General features: G+C 46.9%; 3 protein-coding genes across 3 annotated transcripts in view; 2 read left to right on the top strand and 1 right to left on the bottom strand.

Moving 5' to 3' along the window:
• LOC106886466 (chromosome unknown open reading frame, human C1orf228) overlaps positions 1-11278 on the top strand; it is a 14895-nt gene extending 3617 nt beyond the window's left edge. The window contains exons 6-11 of the mRNA XM_014939454.1: positions 992-1114; positions 1895-1967; positions 3640-3769; positions 4557-4634; positions 5404-5512; positions 10319-11278. Coding sequence (XP_014794940.1) covers positions 992-1114; positions 1895-1967; positions 3640-3769; positions 4557-4634; positions 5404-5512; positions 10319-10332 — 527 coding nt within the window. The 3' untranslated portion in view covers positions 10333-11278. The remainder of the gene's footprint in view (positions 1-991; positions 1115-1894; positions 1968-3639; positions 3770-4556; positions 4635-5403; positions 5513-10318) is intronic.
• KIF2C (kinesin family member 2C) lies at positions 6361-24815 on the bottom strand. The gene is made up of 21 exons (XM_014939453.1): positions 24622-24815; positions 24420-24514; positions 22509-22613; positions 22229-22277; positions 19500-19625; positions 18635-18751; positions 18131-18231; positions 17787-17882; positions 17382-17436; positions 17133-17295; positions 16764-16854; positions 15670-15733; positions 14421-14512; positions 14047-14189; positions 12370-12574; positions 11836-11946; positions 11268-11335; positions 8819-8915; positions 8625-8741; positions 8142-8268; positions 6361-6890 (listed from the first exon to the last, which is right to left on the bottom strand). The coding sequence occupies exons 1-21, from the start codon at positions 24683-24685 to the stop codon at positions 6814-6816; spliced, it is 2163 nt and encodes a 720-aa protein (XP_014794939.1). The 5' UTR covers positions 24686-24815; the 3' UTR covers positions 6361-6813.
• RPS8 (ribosomal protein S8) overlaps positions 24695-27837 on the top strand; it is an 8113-nt gene continuing 4970 nt past the window's right edge. Inside the window, exon 1 of the mRNA XM_014938948.1 lies at positions 24695-24881. Coding sequence (XP_014794434.1) covers positions 24695-24881 — 187 coding nt within the window. The remainder of the gene's footprint in view (positions 24882-27837) is intronic.

The following is a 27837-nucleotide window of genomic DNA, read 5'->3' as shown; positions in this document are numbered from 1 at the left end:
CCCCGGCGTGGCCGGTGGGCTCGGGCCGAGCCGGGGGTATCGGTAAGCCGCGGCGAACCGGTGTCCGGCCGGGTGGGGCGGCGGGGGCCGCGGTGGCGGTCGCCGTGTCCTATGGGGTGGCAGGCGGGGGTGGGTAGGTGTGCTTGAAGGCGTGTGAGGTATACTCTGGTTTCTCTTCAGATCGTATAAATCTTTCGCCTTTTACTAAAGATTTCCGTGGAGAGGAACAGGCACGAGTGTCGAGGAATTTTTTGAGGCTCCATTTCGGTGGAGCTATCCCTTTTCTGGTGAAAATTAGAATGAGAATTATGGGGGAATTTAAGGGGGAAAGTTTTATATATGTGGTGTGTGTCGGAGTGGCGGCAGCATCAGCGACCGCACACAACGAACACCTCCGCCTCATTAGTGTGTCTTGTTAGCAGGTGTCATTAGCATTCGGCTGATTTGCATACCCAAGGTGCACTGCGGCCGCCCCGCCTTGCCCTGACCCCGCCGATGTCCGGCGCCGCGACCGGTCCGAACCGTTCGGGTCGGCGGGGCCGGTCCGTCCGCCGTGGGGCCGGTCCGTCCGCGGTGGGGCCGCGGGCGGGCGGGGGGGCCCGTCGCCGTGACTTAAGGGGCGGTGGTAAGACGGGCGGGGTGCCGGGGACAATAATGGCGCTATACTCTGGTTTCTCTTCAGATCGTATAAATCTTTCGCCTTTTACTAAAGATTTCCGTGGAGAGGAACAAGCACGAGTGTCGTGGAATTTTTTGAGGCTCCATTTCGGTGGAGCTACCCATTGAGTGGTAAAAAGTAGAGTGAGATGTCGGTTGGTGACCGTTAAAACTGTTGATCCCTAACGGTCGGGCCATGGGGTGGTACCCGCTGCTGCCCCCTGCCTGCGCAGGCAGCCCCGCCGTGCCCTACCCGCGTGGCCGCCTCTCTCCCCGCACGCGGCCACACGCGAGCGCTGACCGCGGCCCCTCTCCCTCCCTCCCTGTCCGCCAGCCATCCAGCTGCTGAAGGCCCTCATGGCCCGCCAGGTGCGGCCGGCCCTGCTGAAGGGCCTGGTTGCCTTCCTGACGCCGCCCAAGGAGAAAGCGCTTACCTTCGGCGACCAGACGGCCAAAGGTAAGAGAGCTGACCGCGGCCTCCTGCCAGGGCGACCCGGGGGAGGCTGGTTGTTTGTCCCAAGCTCCCTCGCCTCCTTCTGCAGGGGAATTGCCCAGACTCGCGGGGGAGGAGCCGCAGGGGGGCTGTCCCCCGAGGCGAAGGCGAGGGGCACAGCGGCCAGGGCAGCCCGGGTCGAGGCAATGTGCAGGCTACTCCAGGCGTCCAGAGACCCTCTGAAGTCTGCTGTCTGCCGGTCGAGGATGATTAACCATTCCAGCCCCGGGTGTTTGCTCCCCTGACCCAGGAGAGCAGGTCGCAGCGGCCCAGGCTCTCTGAGATCATAGAATCAAAGAATCATTTAGGTTGGAAAAGACCCTTGGGATCATTGAGTCCAACCATCTACCCTACTCCACAAAGTTCTCCCCTACACCATATCCCCCACCACTCTTAAACACGTCCAGTGATGGTGACTCGACCACCTCCCTGGGCAGCCTGTTCCAATGCCTGACTACTCTTTCTATGAAAAACTCTTTCCTAATGTTCAGTTTAAACCTACCCTGTTGTAGCTTGAAGCCATTCCCTCTTATTCTATCATTAATTACCTGGGAGAAGAGACCAGCACCAAATGTGATGTGGTGGTGCTGCTGCAGGCATTGTGTGCACGTTTCCTTGTAGGGTGCCACAGTGCTTTCCTGAAAGACCTTTCATGCTAGTAGTATAACTGCATCTCCCCTCCGTTCTAAAATCGTAGAAGCATTTCAAAGCATCATTCTCACCTTCCTAATGTTCCTCATGCAGACCAAACCACGCTGTCCCCGAGGGAGCCCGTGCTGGTGGATATTCAGCAGGCAGCTGCTGCAAAAGCCATTGGGTAAGAAACTCTGGAGCAAAACCTACAGAAGCATAAAAGGGACCTTAGACAATTAACTTCCTTTGGGTAGGAAAGGACTGGGATGTGTTCCTCCCAGGGAGTGTTCACCCATTCACCTCTGGCACTGCTCTCTGGCTGAGTACCCCAGCTCAGCTGAGACTGCTGTCAGAGAGGCTGATGTACTTTAAGAAGGTAGAATGTACTTTTGAAAAAGCAAAATATATTTTAGGAGGTGGAATCTTCCACTAGGTAAGAAAAAAGAGCTGTAAAAAGGTCCCAAGGCCCTGTGAAACCAGACACTGGCTATAAACAATAAGTGCCTTGCTAATGAGTATACCCTTGAAAAGAACAGAAGGCTGATAATAAGGAACGTCCCACAACAGGAGGCACTGAAACTGTCTGAAAAGCAGAGAACTGCTGGATAAGGCATAAAGTCAACAGGAATTTGCAGGAACTGAGGGAGAGGTAAAGGTGGCAGTGGGAAATCCTGACCACCAACTCAATTGGAGGCTGAATTGGACTCCCCCGCCATGGTGCTGGAGCAAGTGCACATCAATTAAAGGACCTTGTAAACTTAAATGAAAGCGAGAAACTGTACTAACCAATAGACATTGTTAAGATAAGGTACTAACCAATAATTATAATTAAGGGTGTGTATTTCTGTGTTTTGAACCATATAAATATTCGTAAGAGTTTTTAGGCCGGTGTGCTGGCTTTGTGGATTGCCACCTAGCACCCATCTCTGCAGAAATGAAATAAATAGATAATACCTCTACCCTGTGTGTATATTGGCATCTACACACCAGGTAAGTGACCCCATCTTGGGACAGCAAGGCTGTGCGGAGTCAGGCAATGCTCAGGAATGGGGCAGAGCTGCTGCCTGCAGGTAGTAGTGCTCAGATCCTCCCAGCTTCTGACAATGGAGCTGGCGTGAACTTTTATTTATGTTTATTTTATTTATTTATGGCGTGAACTTTTATTTATTTATTTATTTGTGTCCCCTTTATGGCTGGGCCTGGAAGCAATGTGTGTGTGTCCTGCCACAGTTCGGGGCTGAAGGGTGCTCTTCTTCAGGTGAAAGTGCTCTGTTCTCCACATAGCTGGGAGCCACAGCAAGCAGTGAATCTCCCTTGTTTAACACCAGCCACCCAAGGGAAGAGTCTAGTGCCTATGATTGACTGCAGAATCCTTAAGGGAATTCAGCCGTTTGTGCTAGTTCATTCATTCAGTATGAATTTCCTGCAGTGTCCACAAGATAGTGCTATCAGAACACTTTTCCTGCAAAAGCAGATGACAGAAAGCCCTTGGTGAGTAGGGAGACATACTAGAGTATCTTCCAAGGGACATGCTCACAGAAGTAATGGTGGTGGGGTTTAAGTCCTGGGTTCTTCGTGGTCACACAAGAAACTTGCTAGACTTTAATACGCCCCAGAAAGCTCCTGCCAGTCATTAACCAATTTGTCCTCAGCAAGCCCACATGTTAAATGATTGCTAATCTACACACAACCAAACATTTCTTGTTTATTTTGAGACTCTCCTGTCTGTTGATGCCACTAGGACACGGTAGGAGCATGTCATTTTCCACTGGGGTCGCACCAAGAGGCCCAGACTCAATTTGTTGTGTGCTTCTGCCTCCACAGAGGGTAGGGGTTGATGGCCTATCTCATTGCAGCGTATTGGCCAAGGAGTCAGCAGACGTGGCTGAAGAGCTGATCCAGCTGAAAGCAGTACATGGCCTGATGGTTGCTGTGGGGAACCTGGACCATGCAGCCAGCCAGAGACACGCCAGCATCTCCCTGGAGGTGAGTGTGGTGGTACATGGTGGAGAACATCATAGCATGTGGTCTTCTTCCAGAGCAACTGAGCAGGAAGGGGTTTTTTTCTGAGCATATCCAGGCTTATCCACAAAGGCCGGAGCGACACTTCCTTCAGGAAAGAGCTGTATTTCCCCTTCTGTCTGCCTCCCTCCTGCCACCCACCACAAACAGAGCGCTGGGAAGCCCATGTTTGGCTCTCACACATCTGTTCTACCCCCATGCTTGCTGTGGGTAGTAAGCACAGAGCTAAGGGACTAACCAAGACAATTTGCCTGGAGCGATACACTAGCACAGAATTACAAGCAGGGTGGTGCTGGGTAAAGTTTTGGCCTGCCTTAGCACAGCTCTGCCTGTGCAACAGCTGCAGGGAAGGACCGTGCTGTCAGTAGATGGGAAGGCCTGTATGAGTGATGGCTGAGAACCAGGCTGCTCAGGGGGAAAAGGGTTTACAAACCTACCTCGTAATGCAGGGGGTCAGTGCACTCTTCCTCTGAGCAGGGTGAACTCCCTGGCAACTATTGCACTGCAATCATTTCACTGAAACACCCTCCCTCCTCTTGTCAGTGAAGGTGGGAGGTGGCACTAGGGGAGGGGGACAAGGTGAGTCTTGAGCAGGGACCCGCAAGTTCCTCTTGGTGTGTTTATGAAGTGCCATCAGTAGCACTGGCACGTGACACAGGTTACCTGGAGCCGTATTGTTCACGTAGCTCTACCCTCTGTGCACACACTCACATCCCTTCTCCCTACACACCAGCTCTCTGTTCTTTTGCAGTATTTTGTCCACACGTTTCCCTTGGTGGAAGAGAGTGTAAAGGCGGCACTAGGACCCACGCTGTTCCAGCGCTTTATGGTAAACATGCCTCCCTTATGGGGTTTCTTAGCAGCCCTAGGACCTTGCTCTGTTTTGCAGAGATGTAGGAACTGCATTTCTTTTCACATGAAACAGTATTGCATGAGAGTGCAGAATACAGCAAGCCACCCTTTCAGAAGTGTTCATCTTCAGTCACAGGGTTCAGGAAGATAATTGCTCTGACTCAGCCCCAAGACAGAACAAGAAGGGATCTCACGCTCCTGCTCCTGCTGTAACAGCAGGAACTTGTAGAGGTGTGCACTGAAGGGCCAAATGAGGCAAGAGGTGACTTCAACTCCCCCAAACTCTTGACTGTGGCTCCTGGGGTGGACATACAGAGAAATAACCAATGTTTGTTCCACCTCCTTTTCCTGGATGTAACAAGGGGTAACATTTCTTTCCTTGCACCCCAGAACATCCTTACTCACCCTAAGACACCACAGGGCAAAGCCAGATGATCAAAGTATAGTAACATGTGAAGTGGAACGGGAGGGCCTTGCTTTAGCCAAACTCATAACAGCCCTTTTACCCTGGCTATACCACCATAACATGATGCAGGCTGAGCCCAGGTACAAATCAGCTTTGACAGTTCAGAGGCCCTTAGAGTGCTCAGCTCCACATTGCTCCCAGTATCTAAGCAGTTGAACACAAAGTGCTCCAGCTGTGGGGGAGCATCCTGGTGGGGTTGAAGTATCCCTTCTCTCACTGCTTGGCATTGCCGCTTGCCCAAGTCCCCTTAAGATCCTAACTCTTTTCCTGCCTTTTCCAGGACAGTCCAGAGACCTGGTACACGAAAATGGATCCAGTCCAGGCTGAAGAACTGGCCTCCAACATAGTAGACAAGCCCAGAGACATGTCAAGGATGCAGTCCACAGAAGGTGCGTGCAGAGTTGGGGCACAGACACTTAAATTACACCCTTTACTTTCAAGGGGAAAAGGCAGCTCAGGAAGCAGGAGAGCAGGGTGGGGGGCCTAGGGAAAGGAGGAGTAGTGGTAGAAGGGTCCCTTTGTAATCCGATGTTTATATAGCTGCATCCTGTGTTGCTGCACCCAGAACTCACAGGGCTGTTTTGTCCTCTCAGAGACAAACCCTGGAGCAAGCTGAACAAACAGGAAACTGAGGGCAGCAACACATGCCTCCCATCTGTCCTCCCCCACCCTGCCCCTCTGCCTGTTCCTTCCCAGAGGACAGCTTGTGTGGGACCATCTGGACCCAGGTTGTACATAAGGGCCAGGGCAGCACCTTGCTGCACCTGAGCCAGTGACCAGCTTTGCACTTCTGCCCTCAAATACAGATTTCAATGGGCTGTTGACATGTATATTTTATGGGGCATGTTAACCATGGGAAATACATGTGAGAATAAGTGAAGTAACATCCTGGGGCTACCTTCAAAGCCTCAGTAAACACCAGTGGTACAAGGGAGCCTCATTGGGTCTTTCCTGCTTACCTGATATCTTAAGAGCTGAGGCACTCACTACAGGATGAGTTTAGTTCAGGTGCAGGATAGGTATCCTCTAAACCAGCTTCCCCCTTGCTAGGCAAGTTCTACTGAGCAGGATCTCAAAATTTATTTTGAGTGATTTTTATGTAAACAGTATAAGTGCGAAGACTTTAAGAAAGAACCTCATCCAAGAAATGAGCCTCTCTCTACAATACCAGCCAGTCTTCAAGGACTGTTAGACTTTACCAAAAATCACCAAGAAATGTATTTTATGTGATAGAAGATAATTAATTCCAGGAACATTTATTTATCAAAATTCTTAAAATTATGATTGTTTTTACAATTACATATAATCCATTTTCTTTCTAGAAAAGCCAGACTTGGCAACAGTTTTGCAAGTTTCAAGCACATCTGGAAAAGTTATATGCACACTAGAAAACTATACATGTGTATCTAGTTCTATTAGAAGAGACCATTGTCACTAGCAAAGGGCCAGATGCCACACACATCTAGCACGCTCTCAGCCCTCCCTCCCCAAGCCTTGCAGTGGGTGTTTCTAGTACTCTGAACACCCCGATACCAGACCATGAAGAGAGAGAGGCTGCCACGTTCACTGCCCTCAGGCACACATGACCCACAGACACTCTACCACATTTGAGAACAGGAGTTACACAAACCATTGACAAACATGCAAGACATACAGAAGATTGCTTGTGAACCAGGTTTTGCTGTATTTACTAACGCCTTTGCTGGCTCATCTGCTTGCTGGCTTGCTCCTCCAGTTGCATGGCAGCTCCCAGGGCATCCAATGTTTCTGTAAAGAAAGAGTGACAGGGTGACTGACCTGGGACCTGAACTCCCCAGCCCAGCTATCCCCTGTGCAAGGGCCACAGCAGGAAGTGAACCACAAGAAACACTCAGCCAACATCAGATCCTGCCTGGTCCCACAAAGCTCTTCAGCTGTTATTTGTTCATTGCTACTTATGAGCAGTTCAAGCCTGCAGCGTGCAATTCAAACTAGATGCCACTAATCCAGCCATCCCAGAGGAACAGATTTCCCTGGCCTATAAGGTAGAGAGGGTAGCAGGGCCTTTACTCTTGTTTTCTTGTCACCGCCCCTCCATGGTGAATGGAGGGATACAGCTATTGGGCTGCATTTGAAATGGGAGGACAGGGCTGTTTAAAAAAAAGTCACTACTTCAGGTTTTTATGCTACAATTTTCAGCCCCACTTGAAAAATGAAAACCCTCACAGCCCTGTTTTTGAGGCAAAAGCAGAAATTGCAATCAAAGCCCAAGTTATTGCAAGAGTGGCAGAAAAGTAGCCCTTACCGGTGTAGCTTCCCCTGTTCCTAGTCAGGCAGTCTAGGTACCTCAGGCGCTCTGCTACCATGTGTCAGCTGAGCTCATACATCTGCCTTGCTGCCTCCCTCTACCAGCACCACCAGAAGGAAGGGAGGTGGTGCTCTGGGAACAGGCAGCTGATACACTCCTGCACAGAGCTGGGAAGTCTCCAAACTGAGTCAGAACCAAACAGTTGGAGGGATTTTGTTGCACATTAAGTAGTGCCCTATGCTGGCAGACACAGCATCTCAGTATATGCCAGGCAGATGCTTGTTACAAGTGGATGGGCATTAAGACCTGATTTCCATGAAAACAGGAGCGGAAACAGGAGGTGTACCCCTATGAATCTCTAGAACATGGCACTGGGACCTATTTCCCAAAGTTTGTTTTTCTGGCCAAGTCAAAAGGCAAACTGTATAACCAACTAGCCAAAGGGACTTCAGCTCATCTGCTCTTGGTGGATACTGAATTCTGCTCAAGGGAAGGCAGTTCTATATGGCAGCACAAAGCAAGTGGAAGTTCAGAGCCAAAATGTTATTTTGGAAAGTGCAAACAATAGGACATTTCAGATCTGTCCCTGTGATCACGTAGAAAAGTGATCAGAACCATAACCTGTGCCAAAAGGCTGGGTGCCCAAACCCCCACAGGTATTGCCAGTGTTACCTTTGGGTCTTTGAAATAACATTAGTGACAGTGCTAGTCTGAGACAGGCACTAACATACCTCTAATGCTAAGGAAGTTTCTTGAGCTCTCCTCTACGAAGTACTTGGCTCTGTTCACAAAGATCTCAAGATCATAATCTGGTTGTTCTGTGATGCTCAAGAGGAAGTCAAATTCAGTCTGCATTCTCTGTATTTACAAAGATAACAGTGATGAGAAATTGATTTTTTGGAAATTCAATTAGTTTCTTCAATCTGGCACACCGGTCAACAGAGATGAGCTACTACAGACCAGTACCAGGCAGTGCTCATTAGCAGCAAGTAGAGGTTGCCAGTTGGAGGGGAAGGGGAACCAGCTGGCCACAAGCACTGAAACACTCCAGTTAAACCAGTTGGACAGGAAAACACAGGAAAAAGTTGTCAGTGAAGAAAAAGTAACACCACTGACAGCATCTTGTAGTACAGCCCAGAGCCTATCCAGCAGCACTTGGCTCAGACAGGTGATTGTAAAAGACAGACTGGGTTGGACTCGCCTCTTCCACATACCTGTCTCAGTTCTCTAAGCTGTTCTACAGCCTTCTCCTCTTGTTCAGCAATTTGAGTCAAAGCTTCACAGAAGTTGGACACGTGGGGAGAGATATCTTCCTCCTCATCCTTAGGGAGCTGCAAGAAACAGCCCAAGTAAGAACAGCAAGTCATTCCCAGCTTTGAGATCTGTTCAGCCCACTGCACACACATACATTGTAACCTGAGCCTTGTCCAACGGTCAGTGTTTCCTCAGTCTCCATCTGATTCTGTGCTTCACCACCTCCACTATGAGGGCTGAGCTCTTTCACTCTGCAACAAGAAGATTTGTCACTCAAACTCTCCTTCCAGCAGTTTCTGGGCTGCAGCATCACAAAACAACTCCTGCAATCACTGCAAGAGACATCTGGCTGCACTTAAGTAGTTGGACATTACCACCTCCAGAACAAGCTCACATGGGCAGAAACCCCAGAGGGCTGTGGGAAGGAAAGCCGAGAGATGTTTTGTCTTCATGTCCAATCTAGGACCTCTCTTGGAGAGAAATGTCAAACTGTCAGCAACGCCTTTCAAAGAAACTGTATTCCACATGTCAGCTTGATCTGTCTTGACCAACTAAGAGAATTTGGTATGGAAAGAAATTAGATAGGGTTGACTTTTCCCAGAAACCCACTGTGCTAGAACAGAATCATAGAATGGTCCAGGCCAGAAGGGACCTCCAAAGGTCATCTAGTCCGACCTCCCCGCAGTCAGCAGGGACATCTCCAACTAGACCAGGCTGCCCAGGGCCTCATCAAGCCTCACCTTGAATATCTCCAGGGATGGGGCCTCAACCACCTTCCTGGGCAACCTGTTCCAGTGCTCCACCACCCTCACAGTAAAGAGCTTTCTCCTAATCTCCAATCTAAATCTGCTCCCCTCCAGCTTAAAGCCATTGTCCCTCATCCTGTCACTGCAGGCCTTTCTAAACAGGCTCTCCCCAGCCTTCCTGTAGGCTCCCTTCAGGTACTGGAAGGCTGCTATTAGTTCTCCCCGGAGCCTCCTTTTCTTCAGGCTGCACAACCCCAGCTCCCTCAGCCTGTCCTTGTAGCAGAAGTGCTCCAATCCCCTGATCATCCTCGTGGCCCTCCTCTGGACCTGCTCCATCAGGTCCATATCCTTCCTATATTGAGGGCTCCAGACCTGCACACAAAACTCCAGGTGAGATCTCACCAGAGCAGAGTAAAGTGGCAGAATCACCTCTCTGGACCTGCTAGTAATGCATCTTTTGCCACAGCCCAGGATGTGATTGGTCTTCTGGGCTGCAAGGGCGCACTGCCTGCTCATGTCCAGCCTCTCGTCCACCAGCACCCCCAAGTCCCTTTCCTCAGGGCTGCTTTCTAATACCTCACCCCCCAGTCTGTACCGATGGCGAGGATTGTTCTGGCCCAGGTAAGATGTATATGGCCCAGGTAAGATGTATATATGTAATAGATCTATAATAGGTGCACCATGTGTACCAAGTGTACCATCTACTAGAGGTAGATTTCAGATACCAACTGGGCATTTCATTCCAGTTACTAGTATCAGCTTCATGTTTCCAGTGAGTTTCAGCCTAATGCCTCCTTTCCCATAGCTTGAACTTGCCTTGTGCGTTGGCTAAGAACCAGTGGGCCCAACTCAACACTAGAATCTCACAGAAGCACACTAAGATAATGAATTTTGTCCTGTACTTTCAGGTGAGCAGGAATGACTGTCTGCCAGGAGAAAAATTATTAAAAAAAAAAGCAACTTCAGTCCAGAACCAAATCTGGTAATCTGTCAAGATTCACAACATTCCTGAGTGCTTATGACAAGAATTACCATACATCCTTCAGAGAGTAGAATGTTTTCCAGAAAGGAACCACGCAGCCTTTTGTGAACTAAATGGAGGAAAGCTACCAAACCTGAAATGTGCAAGTGTCATCTTGTTAAGATATGACAAAAGTCAGTCTCCTTTTCATTTATCACCTCACCAGAGAGGTGTAGAGTCATGTAAAGCAGAGACTCACTGCTCTGTCAGGGCTTTCAAGTACTTCCAGGTACCCCAGGAAAACCTGGGGCTCAGTCCCTGCAAATCTACCTTGCCTGCAAGGTATCCAAGGTCAACCACAGGGCACTCAAAACACACAATCCCACCAACTACTTTGAGGCATTTGAGATCTCCAGGTCCTTCAGATTTTGTCCAAAGTCCCCAAGGTGCCATACCCTATTAGTTCATATCAAGGTCCACCAAGAACACCAAATGTTTTGTGTCATCTGTAGGGCCGTGTCAGGGGCACAATCTTAGCACACTGTTTACAAATAGGACCCAAAGTTTTACAAAAAAGTAAAGGGCATGGATGTGAACATTCAGGACAAGGTAAACTCCCTAGAAAACTCCCTAAAAAAACAGGGCAGTCCAAAGTCTAGCATGAGAGGAGACTCCTCCTCCAAGGAAAGGAGACATTAGTCACAGTTTAACACGATATATGTCTCACACAGAGAACTCCCGGGTTAGTTTCATAGACAGCTCTAAGATAATTTGCTACTAACAAACAACTTCCAAACTGCTATTACAGGCAGTGACAACAAAAACTTTTGGCCAGAATAAAAGCAGCCAAGACTCCTGCAAGAAGAGTAGAACGCTCAAGTCAGAAAGGCCATTACCTGTCAGCGTATCTCAGTGTGTTTAAGGTGTATTCACAGGAACTCATGCCTGGAGAAATCATTGCTATCTGCAAACAGAACAGAAGACCTCAGTGACTCCCAATATTTGACTTTTGCACAAGTTACTGGCCATACAGGTCTCACCAGGCAGCTGGGACATTTTAGGGCAAAGGGTCAGAATTAAGACATTCTGCCAAGTGCCTTTTTCTTTATAGCTTCTGCAGGACATGCCAGTGGCCCTGTGTCCAGCTTTCCACTGGCTTGGTGTGTACCCACTGCGCTGCACCCTCCACAGGAAGCAAAGCCCTTCAAGGGCACACCAGGCTCTACTATAGATTCACTGTCTGAAAGTAACTTCTGCAGTCCTGCTTCTACTGGGGCTGGGTAAAGCTCACCAGTTCTTGATCTCACTCACCATGGGAGAGTGGAAGAGGAAAACCTGTATGACTTTCAGAGAGCTGAAGCTTTCTGACTTCAAAGTCCCCTCAATCTAGAAGAGCGTGCAGCTCTTTGGTCAAACGGCAGAACCCATAAGCAGCGCACACATTTGTGCCACGTGCATACTCACCATGCAGGTCCTTGAGTTAGTTCCTATGAAGGAGTCTCTTAACACCTGGGTCAGCTTGCTCTCTCGGAAAGGGGTATGAGATTTGTTCTGCCCTAAAGCTCGGATACATTCCTAAGAAAAGACAAGCAAACGTGAGATGTGCATCTTTTCTCAAATGGTTTGCTGGTAAACACAACAGGCTGGAGAACGGTCATCTCTATTGCTCTATAAGTATTTCACAGCCTTTTAAATACACTCCAGGTATTTTGCTGTCACAGCACAGCTGGTATATCCATCATATATTGAAAAAAAAAACTAGTACAACTTGAATGAAGCTTGAAATGGCTGTACCAGTGTCTGGCTTGACAAGACTGCACTGCTTTCCTGGAAACATTCTAAATGGAAGTATACACCATTTTCAGGGTTGTTAACATACTAAACTGGGATTTTTTTTGGCTGTTCTTTTCCCTTGCACCGGAAAGAAACAGATAATGCCAGAGTTGAACAGAATCCACATGTTGATTAGTGCTATTTGTTCCCAGTGCTATAGCTCACCTTCAAAGCCAGCAAGCTCTTATTGATTTCTGCACCTTCCATTCGTGTCTGCCGATCAGCACTACAGGTGTCTGCACCCCTCTCGTTTCCTGCCAGATCCACCAAGGAAAATTTGCCAATCAGTTTCCCTCCTCGGCGCAGTATAATTTGGAAGCAGGCGTGTGACCGGGAAGAGCTAGCATTTGCAAAAGTCTGCCCAGATGTCCTACAGCAAAGACGTGAAGAATTAGAGCTGTGTCACACAAGACACAATGGGTGCTGACAGCACTAGACAAGACCTGCAGCCGTTCAATTAAGTTGTTTAACCTCCCTGTTTAATCCCACACACAAATACCTCAAGTTTGCATGAATTGTGAAATTACCTCCGATATAAGAGCACAGAAGGACTGCTGTGAGAAATAGGAATCTGCACTCCAGTTGTAGAGATTTAAGGCGATTTAACCCGCCTGCCTCAACTCAGCCAGCCTACACTAGAACACCTTTCTGACTGCTAATGCCTTAAATGCATTTGGAGCTGGAAGACATATCTTCAGCATTGCATCTGCCTGCCTCAGAGCAGGCCACATGTCATTTTCCTAATGCATCTGCCATGACATGGTGAGCTCAGCCAAGCTCCCCACTAAACAGCATTAGCTGTGCCAGCACATTACAATCAAGGTTAATTCCTTTCTCCAGCCAAGCTGGCCTGGCACTTTACCTCTGCTGTGCAACTGCACCTGCCCCATCACTGCAAGACACAGACCAGAGTCTTATAAGTTACTGTAAACCTCCCTGTGACCTTCCCTATCATTCCCTGAGAAGGCAGGCAGGTTCACTGTCCTATCTGCATCCTTACTGCTGGGGGAAAGGGAGGGAGGCCATCCTAAAATGAGGCAGGAGTCTGAAACGTTAAATAGCTCTTGGTTTAAACTGTCAGCTGAAAAAGCATGCACAGCAGAGTGCTGGATGCACATATCTCCACATACAGTGTAATACAGAAACCAAGGAGTTCTTACTTGCTTAGTAATGTTGCCACAGCAGTTGCAACTTAACTGAGACAGACAAGACTTGGAAATACCGATTTTAGCTTCTTGTTAAAGACACCAGAACAATATGGCAGAGTCACCCTGACCACAGCCTTCCTGCCATGATGGTGAGCCAAGCCTACAGCTGTCCCTTGGCACCTGCTCTCAAGGATTCTTTAAACAAGGTCCCTTTAGACATGCAGCAGTTTTGTTGCCACCAGAACAGCTCATCTGGGCTGCAGTTAAGCCAAAGCATTTTTGCAACTGTAGGTTGATGCCAGCAGCTCTTCTTTGATATTACAAGCCCACAGGGAGCAACATGCTCCTGTAAACTAGCTGATACTTCTAGAAAGCAATTAGACTGCTAAGTTTAGCTGTGACACCAGAGCAATCATCTCCTCATGTGAACAGTTTCTCTCTTCTTGGCATTAGATGAGGACACGTGAACCATGAACTCTGGTATTCTCTATAGAAGACAGGCTAAATCTATCCCTGTTAGCCCTTTATTCTGTAGCCACATTCTTTGCAGGTAGAGGTGCTGCTCAGTGCCTACCCATTACTCAGAACACTAAGCTCCTGTTTAAGTCTCAAAGCACCAGCTACAGACATTATGCATTGTTTGTAGACATGAAGGTACAACAGGACTTCACCCATTGGTTTTAAGACACCAAACCTGCTGGCAGTGCCTATCTCAATCATTTTGAAGACATCCTCAGCACAGTGGACTTTCTTCTCTTGGAGACCAACAACTTGGACCTGCTGCTTGCCATCCTCCAGGACTCGAAGCTTTGCCTTCTTATTCAAGAGGTCAAACACCTGTATTCAGGCAACAAGATTAAGGTAAATCTGAACAAAGTCTCCTTGTAAGTATTTTGTGCTGTCTTCGTAGAAAGTTGCATAGAAACAGCACCTTTATGTAGTCTTCCAGTTCAATTCCAAACATAGGAAGAATAGACCATACAGAACTATAGAAACAAGTAAGTTTCACCCAGCTGCTTATGAAACACTCAGCCAAAGAAGTCAGGTTAAGATTTTTAAAAGTCTTACCTTTCCATTGTATATTTCAAAGAAAGTCACATAGACTTCCAGGTTCTGACTCCTGTACCTGGGCTGGTTTAGGAGGAGGAAGACATCTTGTGCTAGCAAGGAAAGGCAGGAATTGAGTTAACTAGTTTAAAACTTGTTGTAGTTACTACTTGATCTACTTTCAAATATTGCACAGCCATAAGGCAGTGTTTAGCAGCTGACAGTCACCCTAAACACATGCTAGTGGAACAAGTAGTGCTGTGCTACCACCTGGAAAACAGTTCCAGCAGCATCCTCATCCAGGGACTGAAACCACAGAGGGATATGGAGGTTCCTACTGCTGATGTCACCTGCAGACAGCAATCCTTACTGATCTGGGGGAACACTGGGATCTGCTATTATTTTGGACAGGCCTGAAAGAGTCGTGCGTTTGTGTTTCAAGCAATTCTTGTGGAAAGCCTAGAAAACATGCATCCCTGAGCATCTGCACTGCTGCTGATTGGAGAAAAAAATACCAGATTAGTTGACCCTTTGGCTGGATCCAGTGCAGCTTCTCACAGTTAGGCATCAGATAGTGAAATTTAGCTGAAAAGCAAAGACTTTCCTTCGGGGCCAGTCATAACTAGTTTTCAGAGACTGGCAAACTGGTTCTTGTTTCAGCTGCCTTCCTACACACACTAGTTTCACAATATGCCTTTCTAAAGGGAAGGTAGAGGAGGTCAGAGTTTGTGGTGCTTTCTAGGCATTAGATGAAGGAGGGGCTTCTAAGCATCTGTTTTCTTAAATAATTTTGTATGTGCTTGGTTTTTTGCATCTAATGCTTATAAGAAGAAACATAACACAAACATTTGTGTGCTTTCTGAATAACAAGCTTTATATGAGAAATGGGTAGGGTTGTGTTGTATTCAGGTCAGGTATTGCCAAACACCATCCTTAGCTCAAGACAAAAATAAAGAAGAAGAATGAAAAGTAAATGGCTTGGCCCAGCAAATGACAAACTAGAAAATGTGTCATCTCTCTGCCTCAAAACCAAATATCTTCTGGTGAGTTAAGTGTGAATCTAGAAAGTTACACACTAGAAAGTATTTTGTGAAACCGATAAAAAAATAATCATGCCTCCTGCAAACACCACTACTTATTACTGAAAATACAAATACTTTATGTATCCCTTACTGAAAACATTTTAAATAACCATACAAAACCAGATCTTACTTATTTAAGAGAAACAAGCACTAATATGATTTTTGTATCTGAAGAAGAATCGACTTACATGCAAAAGCATATATGCCCTTTGAGGCATTCTGTACTCTCCCAGAGAAGTCTCCACCCATAGTCTGTGCAGAGAAAAGCCAGAGGTGAGGTGTGGTGCAAACAAGTCAGGCTACCTGATTTTAGTTTTGAGAACATACTAGGAAGTTACCATACATATATATGCTCTGATGTCAATGAGATGATTAGAACAGAGCGCAATCCAGGATAAAATGAGTTTGCTGCTTCCCCATCAGCTCAGAAAGATCTGGACTATGCAAAGCAACAGCTGAACACCTGTTGGCTCTGCAGTGCAGAGGCAAAACATTTTTGCTTCCAGGGAAAATGCACGGCCTTGACAGTGCAACCAAACAGCCTCTGGTCAGAAGCAGCAATGCCTCATTTTTTAGGATGCAGGCTGAGCAACATTTTCACTATTTGCAAAAGCTCAAGTGTGTAGTATCAAAATGCATCAAACTTCTAGAGCAGACAATACCTTTATCTCCTTTGACTAAGATACCTTTAATCTCAATAAAGCTTCCAGTTGGTGCTGTTCTGGTGACTTTCTCTACCACTTTTGTAAGAAATAGTCAATTACTTGAAACACAACTCAATACCATGATACACTCTGAATCTACCAGATTACAGCACTCCAGACTCAAGGTACAGCTATTGTCCTCACACTAGATCTGCACCCTGGGATCAGGAAAATAAAGTACCTCACTGCTTATGATTTTAGTGCCTCAGTTGTATTCTTGTGGTGATGCTCAGATGAGCAGGTGTGTCTGCCCATTCCAGTGCAATGGAGGCAGCCTATGTCCAAACTTCCGTAAACTTCCAAGTTTCCTTCTGGATTACTGGAAGAGATCTACAGCTCACTCCATAGCACTAATGATAGGAGATCCTCACCTAAAACTTGCCTCAAACACTGGAATGACAGCAACTGTCTGATTACTCGAACTGGCAGGCTAGCCTAGTTCACTCCAGATCACTGTGGTTTGAGGTAGAGGTTTCTTACAGAATAAGAAGGCAGCAGGTTACTCATTGTCAACATCAAGGAGCTTTAAAATACTTTATCTAAAGCTAGAAAACTGAAGACCTTGGAGAAAGACTTACATGTGTCTTGCCACTGCCTGTCTGGCCATATGCAAAGCATGTCGCCTTCCCACCCTCAAAGATGGTCTCTACAAGAGGTCTAGCAGTGAACCTGGATATTCAGAAGATAAAGAGACAATTAAGGCAAGCATTTCACACCCTGCTTCATCAGTTTTCATTAAAAAAAAAAAAAGGCACATAAAAGCAAATCCTTAGGAAATCAGCAAGGCCATGCCAAAAACAAGCTTTAGACTCATCAGTCCGTTGGTTTCCTCCAAAAGGGATTTTAATATTTATTTCAGGTAGCAGTTTCTTTAAGCCAAGATGCCATCTAGCCATAGCTCCATGCTTTTATCTTGAAAGTCATTCTCCATGAGAAGAAAGAATTACCTGTATACCATTTCATTAGAAGAGGATTCATCAAAGGAAAAGTCAAATCTAAATGCTTGGGTTTCAAGGTATTTTGTTAGGTCCACTTTGTGCTTTGGCTCATGCACCAGCAGGACACACTTGCTCGGGACAGTAATCACATCACATTCCTTTTTTAGAAGTTCTGTTGACAGAAAAGACCCTCAGTTTTAACAAGAATAGGCAAAGTCAAACTACTGCAGGACAGAGCTGCTTTGTCAGTACACTCACCTTGTTTATTAAGAGGGCGCTTTCTCACACAGACACAAATCCTATGTTCTTCCATCTAAAAGAAAAGAAAACGAGTAGCAACTATTTCCCAATTAGACCTCCACCTATTTAGCATTAGATGTGAGGGAGCATTGGATTGTTCTGTAGTTTTCTATATGCTGATCAGAGTAGCCTTTGTAGACCCAGTCATGCAGGGATTAAGCCCTAAAAAGGGGAGGTAAGTGATCTCACTTATACCATAAGTATACCATAAAACATACACCACCAGGTACCTCAAGACCACAAAACACTGAAAGGGTTTCCAAAGCGCAGTGATGCACTAAATTGCTCATACACTAAAACCTTCAGTACAAAATGAAGTAGTCTGTCTACAAGCTGCAGTTAGTAGCCTCAGTATTTACTTACCGGGTCAGCTATAGATATTGGCCGGCAGTCTAAAGTTGCTCTGAATTCCTTGATCATCTGTGCAAACTCCCAGTTTGGACAGCTAGTGTCAAATTCCTGCGTGGAAAAGCCATGGATGGTTACAGCAAGAAAGCCCCAGAGCATACTAAACAATCAGCTGTACACCATTAGAACTATTTCACTTAAAGGCCACAAGATTCAGAACTTTCTGACTCTAGGATCAATCCATCCTTATGAACAGCTTCATAAGAACAAAGCCTGTCCAAAATGTTTTAGTTTCAACTATTGCAATGCACTACCCTACAGGATTTCCCCCCTTACTGGTATATTATAGACTACTCCACCTGTGCTTGTTTTGCCCTGATTTCATTCATTTGAGCTCTCTTTTCTTCTCTCTTGTTTTTCATTTTCTCCATCTCTCTCACAAGGTTAGTTCTTCTCCGAACTAGATAAAATAAAAAAAACCTAGTATGAAAGTTTAATCCAAGGTAATGAAGCACAACACAAATATTTCAGCTTTTCCAGATTGCTGACAGACTTACTTGTACAGGAAACAATCTGCAGAAGGACGGTCATTAACTTTGTGGCACTTCCTTCCCAAACCAGACCTACCTACCACAGAAACTGCCTAGCAAGCCTCACTACCACTCTAAAGTAAAGGCAGCATTTCTGAGGAGACACTGCTTTAACAGAATTACACGTTTGTAACAAAAAAAATGCTCAAGATATTCAGTCTTACTGCCAAAGCCACCTTTTCAAAGCTTCAGCCTCAGCATATGCAAAGCAGCAGTCACCCGGTGATGGGTTGCTGACTGGTGAGTCAGTTCTTACCCACTGCTCCCTGGTACCTGGGCTCACTGAAGCAGTTGTTCCAGCAGCGGGCAGATGGTCCTCTGTATTGGTATTTCCATTTGTCAGCAAAACTTCTGGACCACAGACCAGCCTGCTAGCCCTGGTTCGACCAACTGAAGAAAGAAGCCAGACCAAAACCACTAATTAGATCCCAAAGATCAAGAATGGTTTTCTGATTTGTAAAGCCTCACAGACCACAGGCATCCATCAACCCAGTTTCTGGATCGGGAGAGAGAACAAGCTAAAACCTGCGGTAAACGTGCAAATTTTTTTTCTTTAATCCTTTGCTGATCACCAAGTTTTATTCAAAGCTACAAACCAAGGCCACACTGACTAGAGAAGAATTTAGTATCAAGCCTCTTATTTCAATATCTTCGCAGAACTTAATACACAAGGCAGCTTCAACTATTCATAGGGTAGGTCTGGTAAAGATAAATAACTACAGTTTCATAATTCAAGTAGGCCCTAGTTCTTGCCTTATTCAACCAGTTCTGGTAAAATTACTGTCAGTCTAGCTACAGAGTGTCTTGTAAGCAATATTAAGTCACTTCTCTTCCCACTCTGTGAATACCACTTCAGGCTGTTAAGCAGATACCTCATCCATCCACAAGCACAACCACAGCTCTCTGGCTAATAATGTTGTTGAATAATAATGTGTTTTGTTTCCCAGGTCCTTTGAGAACTCTTTCAGGTAGAAGCCCTGGATGTTTGCATAGTGCCAGACCTCTAGGTCCCTCCTGTTTTATCTATGAAGAGGTAGCAGTTGCTCCTTCCCCCCAGGGATTTGCATTTTACCTAATTAAATGCATACAAAGCATCTTGCCTCATAGTAAGAATTCACTGGGTTCTTTCTCCACTCACCAGGAACTGACAAATTGCTTCTGGTTTCTGGTTTAGTAGAAGTACGGGGATCTATCTCCATCTCATTTTCCTGGAGGCGGCACTCAAACTCTGAGATAACAGTCATCCTGGAACGGCCCCGAACAGCTTTGGAAACATGAATTCAAGGTCAGCATCACAGCTCAGACATTCACAAGTAATCGAGTGCTCACAAAGTGCAGAATGGTGGGAAACAAGGTGTGGTTAAAAAGACCATTTCCAGTTCTCTGATGCACTAGCAAAGCACAAGACAAAGCAACACAGGTGGGTGAAAAGTGATCATGAAATACAGCACTACAGAAAAGCAAGCAGTTCCAGTGAATTTATCTCAGATACCCCTAAGGATTCACTAAAAGGGCAGTTCCAGAACCTTAATAGCTAGGAAGGAGGCAGTTACAAGTCAGGGAACTAGAAAATCCTCTGAAGCATCACTCTTGCAGAGCTGTGTGAATTAACTGTTTGATGGTGACAGCAGTACTGCAATCTGGTCACGAGCAGCTTTATGGCCACCATCACAGCACCTATGCACAGTATGCACGGTGCACAGTGGAGTGGGAGCTTGGTAACACTAAATTCAGCTGAAAGACTCTATATAATCACAACAGCAAATCTTTGGAAAGGCTCCTTTTGAGGGCAGTCTCCATTGTCACACGCCCAGGTATATTTCTTTCTCTGAGACCAAGTCTCTCACAAAGCTGTCTGGGGAAGGGGTTGGACCATACACCTCAATTGATTTATGAAGAAAACAAATATAAAGAAAGCAAATCTGATATGGGAAAGAAAAAAGTGTGATATGAAAGCTAGAACTACTGTCATCTCATCTCCAACAATCACAAGAATTTATCCAGAATTAATCACTATGATTTTAAAGGACGTGATATTTTATCAGCGCGATGGTTAACTTTAGTTCTGGATCAAATTCCTGGCAACTGTGCCCACAAAATTCAGTGCTTGCATCTGTTAACTCTTTAACTGGAATCTTCTGCTCAGGTGCAGAGACAATAGGTGTCACTGCTGCAAACTGCACCGTTTAAGAAGAAAAAGCATCTCATTTCAGAAATGGCATTTTATCCCATTTACTTTTGTGGCACGTGCCCAGACCCAATTGCATCACAAACTCGGCAGCACTCCTGATAGACAGCCCCTGGACAGGCAGGATTTGCTGCATCTCAATGGGTTTGATTCAAGTGTTTCTAGTACATAAGGATATTCAGCACCCTCCAAAAATCTTATTGACGCAGAGGACTGAGCCAATACCTGTTTTTTAATTCATTCTGAAAGCACTGCTTCTGCTTCTCTCGCTTTCCTGGACAAGATGTAGACAGACTAAATAAATTAAAGATGACCAGGAGGTATCTAAGAACCAAAACCTGAAGCCAGTGTTGGTTTTCTAATGAGTATGCAACAGGACAGATACTCACTGACACTCAAAGGGTTTAGCTGGCTATAACAACTGATAATAATATCTGAGGAATAACAAAAACACTGCTTCTCTGAGCAGGTCTTCAGGGACAACATGCCAATAGGAAAGGCAACAGATATTTCAGATTCGCAATTAGATTCTATACTTCAGGAAAGCCTTGACCTCAGTGAGGACATTTTTCCATCCATCAGTGACTGGATTATTAAAACACTTTCATTTTTCCAGCTGGTTATCCAGCTCCATGAACTGACCTGTCTAGAAACAGTCACAACTTTACCAAATCATTTTGCTTGCCTATTCACAAAATGTATGGAGAGTTCCCCAGATTTGAAGATCAGAATGCTCTAGTACAGAACTTTTGACATATTAAACTTCTTTGACTACTCCTGCCTCTCTGATGCGAGGCAATTTGTACTGTTTGCTTCTGGTACCAGTTTCCCTGTCTTGCATCACATACCACAAAGAGGCCAGACAGGCTCAGCTGTTTTGTTTACAGCTCAGTTGCATGGAAAAGCACCAGTTCTGGCTAACTATGCACTTTAAGAGAATCATTAAATTCACAACTTCAGCATCACACAAGTATATTACAAACAGACCTGTAAAGCTGCCACTTGCAATTCAAAAAGCCAAAAGAGTCCACTAATAAGCTAAAAGAACATAGGGAGTTTTCTAACTCCTGATACCTCAAAAACAATTCCTTTGCAATCCCACACTCTGACATCTCTATTTTCTCTTCTGACTCTGCTCAAAACATTGCACTGACACACATTCACTGAGCTATGGCACACCACCTGGCACTTTGCCTGCCTGGTCTGGAATTTTCCAAGGACAAAGCTCTAGTTATTGTCTAGAGGGACTGTTTGAAGAGGAGACATCCATTTGTCACTGCTATTTCTTTCCTGCCCTTTCCACTCTCATTTTGACACTTTTAATCTTAATAACTGCCACTTACCTTTTGTCATTTGTGGCATTTGCAAAACTCCATACAAAACATTAAAACTCACTGCAACAGTAACTGCCTAGTGACATTTAAAGCAGTCTCAAGGAACAACTACAGCAACGCTGCAGAAAAGGGCAGCGCATCAACAAACCCCAGCTCACAGGAACAGGACAGCAATCTGTTAGCAAAGTTTCTGCACTCAAGAGTCAGAATATTGGTGTGAAATGGTACAGTCTTTATTAGCATTGCCTGAATGAGCAGCCTTACAATGTGCTAGAGTATTATGGCTACAGTGAAAGACCACCACTGATTGGCAGGGATATAGCAGAGAGAAGAACATTTTCTCACCTTCCCGTGGAGCAGGAATTTTTGAAAGGCTTGTTCTACACCTCTGTTTCTGAAAAACAATGAATGCTGTAAGTAACCAGAGTAAGCTGCAAACACTCAGCACAGCACTTCAAGACAACATGGATACAACAAGGATTTTTCTGACCAAAGCCTGACTATAAGACAGAAATGATAAGTTAGAGACCTCAAATTTTAAGATTGAAAGTATTATTTATAACAAGACCTGTGCTGTTGACACTTTAATAACTTAGGAAAGACTAGATCCCTTTAAAGCACTTACCTGTACGATAACATTCGCTTGCAAAGGAAGGTTCTCTTTCACATCTACAGGAGGTAGTTCTTCTGCTAACTCAGGATTTACTGTTATCACATCACTAAAGTCAATCTACAAGAACAAAGGCAGGATTTTAAAGAGTGGAATATTGCTGCTACCACTTACAGTATTATTTTTTTTTAACTGACCTTGACTTTAAGTAGAAGCAAACAAACCTGACCCACTAACTGCCAAACATTAAATTAAAATTGCCTGGAAGGGCAAGACAGTAGTTCACGATCTGTTTGAGTAGTTTCATATGCCCAAATACGCTAGAATAAATGTGCTGGCTGAGCCATTTACCCTTTTTTGCCAAACACCACACAGCTCTGCAGGTACCACAGAGCACTTCCGAAGAGATGGACAAACCACATTTTGCATCAACCGCTTTAATCTCTTACTGCTAATCTTAGTAAATCTCATCTGTTCTGTGACTTCTGTGCTGGGAGAGCATTAAGCGTTTAGTGTGCGACTGTGCTTACTGAAATAAACTGCAAAGAGCTGCTTACACTTTGGGAAATGAGAGATCCATCATTTAATCCAGAAGTCGATTCACCTGCATTTGTTTCACTTGTTGCTGAAGCCATTTCATCTAGGGCCAGTTACAGCCTCCTGCCTGACCCTCCAGTGAAGTCATAATCCTGCCTTCAGCACGTTCTACGGCACAGCGGTGCAGGCAGCCGCAGGGCTGGGGGAGTGACACCGAGGGCAGGCAGCCAAAGACAGGCTCCAGCACAAAACACAACATCTCAGTTCAGTTTCTCAAACTGAGCACCACAGAAGAGTTTGAAAGCGCACGTACATGAACCCTGGTATCACAGCAGCTTGTGCTGGAATTCACCTAACAAAGCAACACAAGCTCCAGGAAGTTCTTGAGCTCCCAATTAACTTTTAAATTCCTTAAATGAAATAAGGGTGCATTAAAAGAGCAAAAAAAAAAGTAGGTGAGCCTCTATAAAATGTGGAGATACAAGACTCTAGTGTCAGAGAAGTAATTATAACATTTGTATGGAATCTGTAAGCATCTAATTGGAATGTTAATTAGCTCAAACACATATATGTGGGCAGTATAATATGTAAATATGAATAAGTGTATATAGACTGTGTATAAATAAGTGTATAGGAAACATGCTAGACATTGAAACACCTTCATAAATATTTAATATCATAACACATACATGCAATTTAGCCAGCAGTTATAGCTAAATCTGCACATTTCACATAATTGACTGCAGCACGCACATGAACAGTATAAGCTCTACTTTCAAAGAACCCTTCAATAGCAACTTTAAGACTTTAACTAAACTCTACAGCATACATGTTTCCAGAGAAACCAGCAGAGCAAGCACATTCGCTCAGTTACCAAAGGAGATTTTTGTTAAGTGTCAGGATTTCAGCCATATCAACCTCAAACGCCCCAGGCTCTCCCCACCCCAACCTCATCTCTCACAGTATTTTATTTCACACCAGCGCAGAGATTCAGGAAATCAACCTCAGCCCTCTTGATGTGGCACCTTGAGTCTTAAGGAAAGCTTGATAGCCACGAAAAGCCACGAAAAGCCACGAAAAGCCACGAAAAGCCACGAAAAGCCACACCCCAGAGCTGGGGAAATGGGGACTTGGGGACACTCAAAGCCAACCCCCAGCGTAAGGGGGAGACCCAGCCACCCCCTTGTTCATCCCAAGAGGTTGAGCACCCTGACTTAGCTGTGTGAAGGTAAGAAGGGAAAGTGGCTACAGCAGAGCAAAGCCATTTCATCACTTTAACGATGCAGAATGTTAAACGAGCAGAGAAGTGAAGCAGCTGCCCGCACATAGGGTGCAGAACCCCCCTGGGGCTGCGGCCCGAGCAGAGCCGGGGAGGAGGCCCACACTCACCTCCTTCCCCTTGACGGAACCGTCCTCGGGCCACTCCACCGCCACGGAGGCTTTCTCCACGTTCACTGACATCACCGTCGCTTTATGGATCGAGCCTGGAAGAGCCCAGCGTTAAGACCAGGCCCGGTCCAACCGGCCCCATGGGGCCGAGGACACCCCCCCACACACAGGGCCTAGAGCCGTCCCCCCACACCCTCCTCACCGCTGCTCCGCTGAATGTTAATAACGGTGCCAGGGACGATGTGGCGGCAGAGACGGGAATCCATGGTGGCTCGATGGTGGCGGCAACGCAGCCTCCCGTCCCGGTCAACCGCCGCCTATATTTAAACCCCGCGCGTAGCCGTGCGTGCCGCGGGGCCTACCGGGAAAGCACGCTGGGCCGGGACTACATCTCTCGGCACGCTCTGCGCGAGCGGCCGCCTACAGCTCCCAGCGTGCTCCGAGGTCGGCGGGATAAGGCAGGTGGGGGGCGAAGGGTACGCTGGGAGTTGTAGTTCGGCCGCGCAGCGAGAAACCACCCAAATAAATAAAAAATTGTTGTAATTCATCTGTTTTTACCAGTAAAGGGGTAGCTCCACCGAAATGGAGCCTCAAAAAATTACACGACACTCGTGCTTGTTCCTCTCCACGGAAACCTTTATTAAAAGGCGACAGATTTATACGATCTCAAGAGAAACCAGAGTATGCCCTGTGTTCTCCCCGCGCACCGACCCACTCCCCGTTGTCTCCCCCCAACACACGGCGATCCCCGCCGCTCCCCGCTCGCCCCGCGCCGAAACCTTCTCCCGTCGCCGGTCCCACCGCTGGGCCACCGGCTCCGCCGGTCCGCACCGTAAGAACCGGCAACGGAGCAAACAAACGGGGGAATTCGGTGGGCGAGGCCGCGGTGCACCCTGGGTATGCAAATGAGCAGGATGCTAATGAACACAGCCCAATGGGTGTGCGATGGCCGCCGTGCCGGTTCAGCGCTGCCGCCGGTCCCGGAGCGGATCCCAGTTCAAACGGGTCTTGTGGCTCCCTGACCCGGCTCGGCTCGGCCCCAGCCGGCAACCGGGACCGCGCAGCCACACACACCACCCCCCTCCCAGCCGGTGGGATACGGAAAGAATGGGGAAAAACGAGGAAAACTTGTGGATTGAGATAAAGGCAGTTTAGTAAATCAGGCAAAAGCCGTGCGTGAGGAAAGGAAACCCGGGAATTCACCGGTTCACACAAGGGTTCAGGTTGGAGGGACCTTAAGGATCATGGAGTTCAACCCCCCTGCCATGGGCAGGGACACCTCCCACCAGAGCAGGTTGCTCCAAGCCCCATCCAGCCTGGCCTTGAACACCTCCGGGGATGGGGCAGCCACAGCTTCCCTGGGGAACCTGGGCCAGTGTCTCACCACCCTCACAGGAAAGAATTTCTTCCTAGTATCTAATCTAAATCTCCCCTCTTCCAATTTAAAACCATCACCCCTCGTCCTGTAATGCCTGGGGAAACCGCACCTTTAGAAGACTCTAGTGTCTGAATTTGTGAAAATATTTACTTTCTGGCCAGCCAGGCCCTGCGGGGTCCAAGGTCTCGGTGTTTTCCAGCCTCACCAGGTGCAGTGACAAGGAGGAGCGAGACCCGGGCACTTGACCCAGGCTGCCCAACGGGATGATTTCACCCCGTGCACACCACATTCCGTACAAATCAGGGCAGTTTGCTGTGTGGCTCCCTCTCCCACTTGGCGTCGGGGGTCCTGACAGCTCCCTGCCCCACCGCCAGCCCCCTGAGCCCTTCCCTTCCTCCCGCAGCCACAGCGCTGGCAGCGCCCGGCGTCTGCCCCTGCCCCGGGCACACAGCCCCCTGCGGGTAGAACAGGCTGAGTAGGATCCACGGATATTTTATACTGGTATCGGGATCAATACTGGTTCTTCAGTATTACTGTTAATTATTTAGTCTTATCAAATTTACTTATAATTCAGCCCTCAGGTTTCCTTGTTTTCCCTGATTCCCTTTCCCGGGTGGGGAGGGGTCATCGGGTGACAGAATAATTGTCTAAATGACAATGAAGTGTTGTGGGTTTCTCAAACCATGACACTAACACCTAACCTAAATCTCCCCTCTTTCAGTTTGAAACCGTCACCCCTTGCCCTGTCACAACTGCCCCTGACAGAGTCCCTCTTCGTCTTTCCTGTAAGGCCCCTCAAGGTACTGGAAGAGGTATAAGGTCCCCCTTCTCCTCTCCAGGCTGAACAACCCCAACTCTCTCAGCCTGTCCTCATAGGAGAGGTGCTCCAGCCCTCTGATCATCTTCATGGCCCTCCACTGGACCCATTCCAAGAGGTCCATGTCCTTCCTGTGCTGAGGACTCCAGAGCAGAACGCAGTACTGCACGTGGGGTCTCACCAGAGTGGAGTAGGGGGCAGAATCACCTCCCTTTACTTGCTCGCCACACTTCTTTTGATGCAGCCCAGGATGCGGTTGGCTTTCTGGGCTCAAGTGCACATTATTGGCTCATGTCCATCTGCCCTGTCACAACTGCCCCTGACAGAGTCCCTCTTCGTCTTTCCTGTAAGGCCCCTCAAGGTACTGGAAGAGGTATAAGGTCCCCCTTCTCCTCTCCAGGCTGAACAACCCCAACTCTCTCAGCCTGTCCTCATAGGAGAGGTGCTCCAGCCCTCTGATCATCTTCATGGCCCTCCACTGGACCCATTCCAAGAGGTCCATGTCCTTCCTGTGCTGAGGACTCCAGAGCAGAACGCAGTACTGCACGTGGGGTCTCACCAGAGTGGAGTAGGGGGCAGAATCACCTCCCTTTACTTGCTCGCCACACTTCTTTTGATGCAGCCCAGGATGCGGTTGGCTTTCTGGGCTCAAGTGCACATTATTGGCTCATGTTCACCTGCAGTTCCCTGGGTCTTCCTTTTTTTCCCTTTTTGAAAATGGGGGTTATGTTTCTCCTTTGCTACGGAACAGAACATCCCTTCAGGCAGCTCGTCCCACCTGTGCTCCCTGTCAGCTTCTGAAAAAGTCCTTGATTAACGTAACCATCAGGGGAACTGGAAGGATAAAAGCGAGAAATTAATGAGTTGAGATTAAAAAAAGTTTAATAGTTGGAAAAACATTAGTAGAAAGGAGTCAGTCTCAGCTGCACCCACTCCTGCATCCCCGCAGCCTGCACATCAGCAGAGTGAGTACCTATACAGAGAGCCCTGACTTCGGCATTTCAATCTCCATCCCACTAAATAATTCTATTTTTCACCAGAAAAGGGGTAGCTCCACCGAAATGGAGCCTCAAAAAATTCCACGACACTCGTGCTTGTTCCTCTCCACGGAAATCTTTAGTAAAAGGCGAAAGATTTATACGATCTGAAGAGAAACCAGAGTATACTTTCGTTGTATCCAGCACCCACCGCCTCCCCACGTTGTCCCCCCGCAGCACACGGCG

Source organism: Calidris pugnax, unplaced genomic scaffold (genome assembly GCF_001431845.1).
Source record: "Calidris pugnax isolate Ruff unplaced genomic scaffold, ASM143184v1 scaffold18, whole genome shotgun sequence".
Classification (NCBI taxonomy): Eukaryota; Metazoa; Chordata; class Aves; order Charadriiformes; family Scolopacidae; genus Calidris; species Calidris pugnax.
Note: the sequence above shows the minus strand (reverse complement) of the source record. Positions and strands in the feature narration are given on the sequence as shown.

What these genes read in the sequence shown, in the direction of transcription:
- KIF2C (XM_014939453.1), bottom strand. Translation starts at nt 24,685, where the DNA reads ATGGATTCCCGTCTCTGCCGCCACATCGTCCCTGGCACCGTTATTAAC. An exon ending in GGGCATATATGCTTTTGCAT is followed by an intron (nt 14,513 to 15,669) that starts GTAAGTCGATTC and finishes TTTCCTTGCTAG; the next exon opens with CACAAGATGTCTTCCTCCTC. An exon ending in TTGAAATATACAATGGAAAG is followed by an intron (nt 14,190 to 14,420) that starts GTAAGACTTTTA and finishes GCCTGAATACAG; the next exon opens with GTGTTTGACCTCTTGAATAA.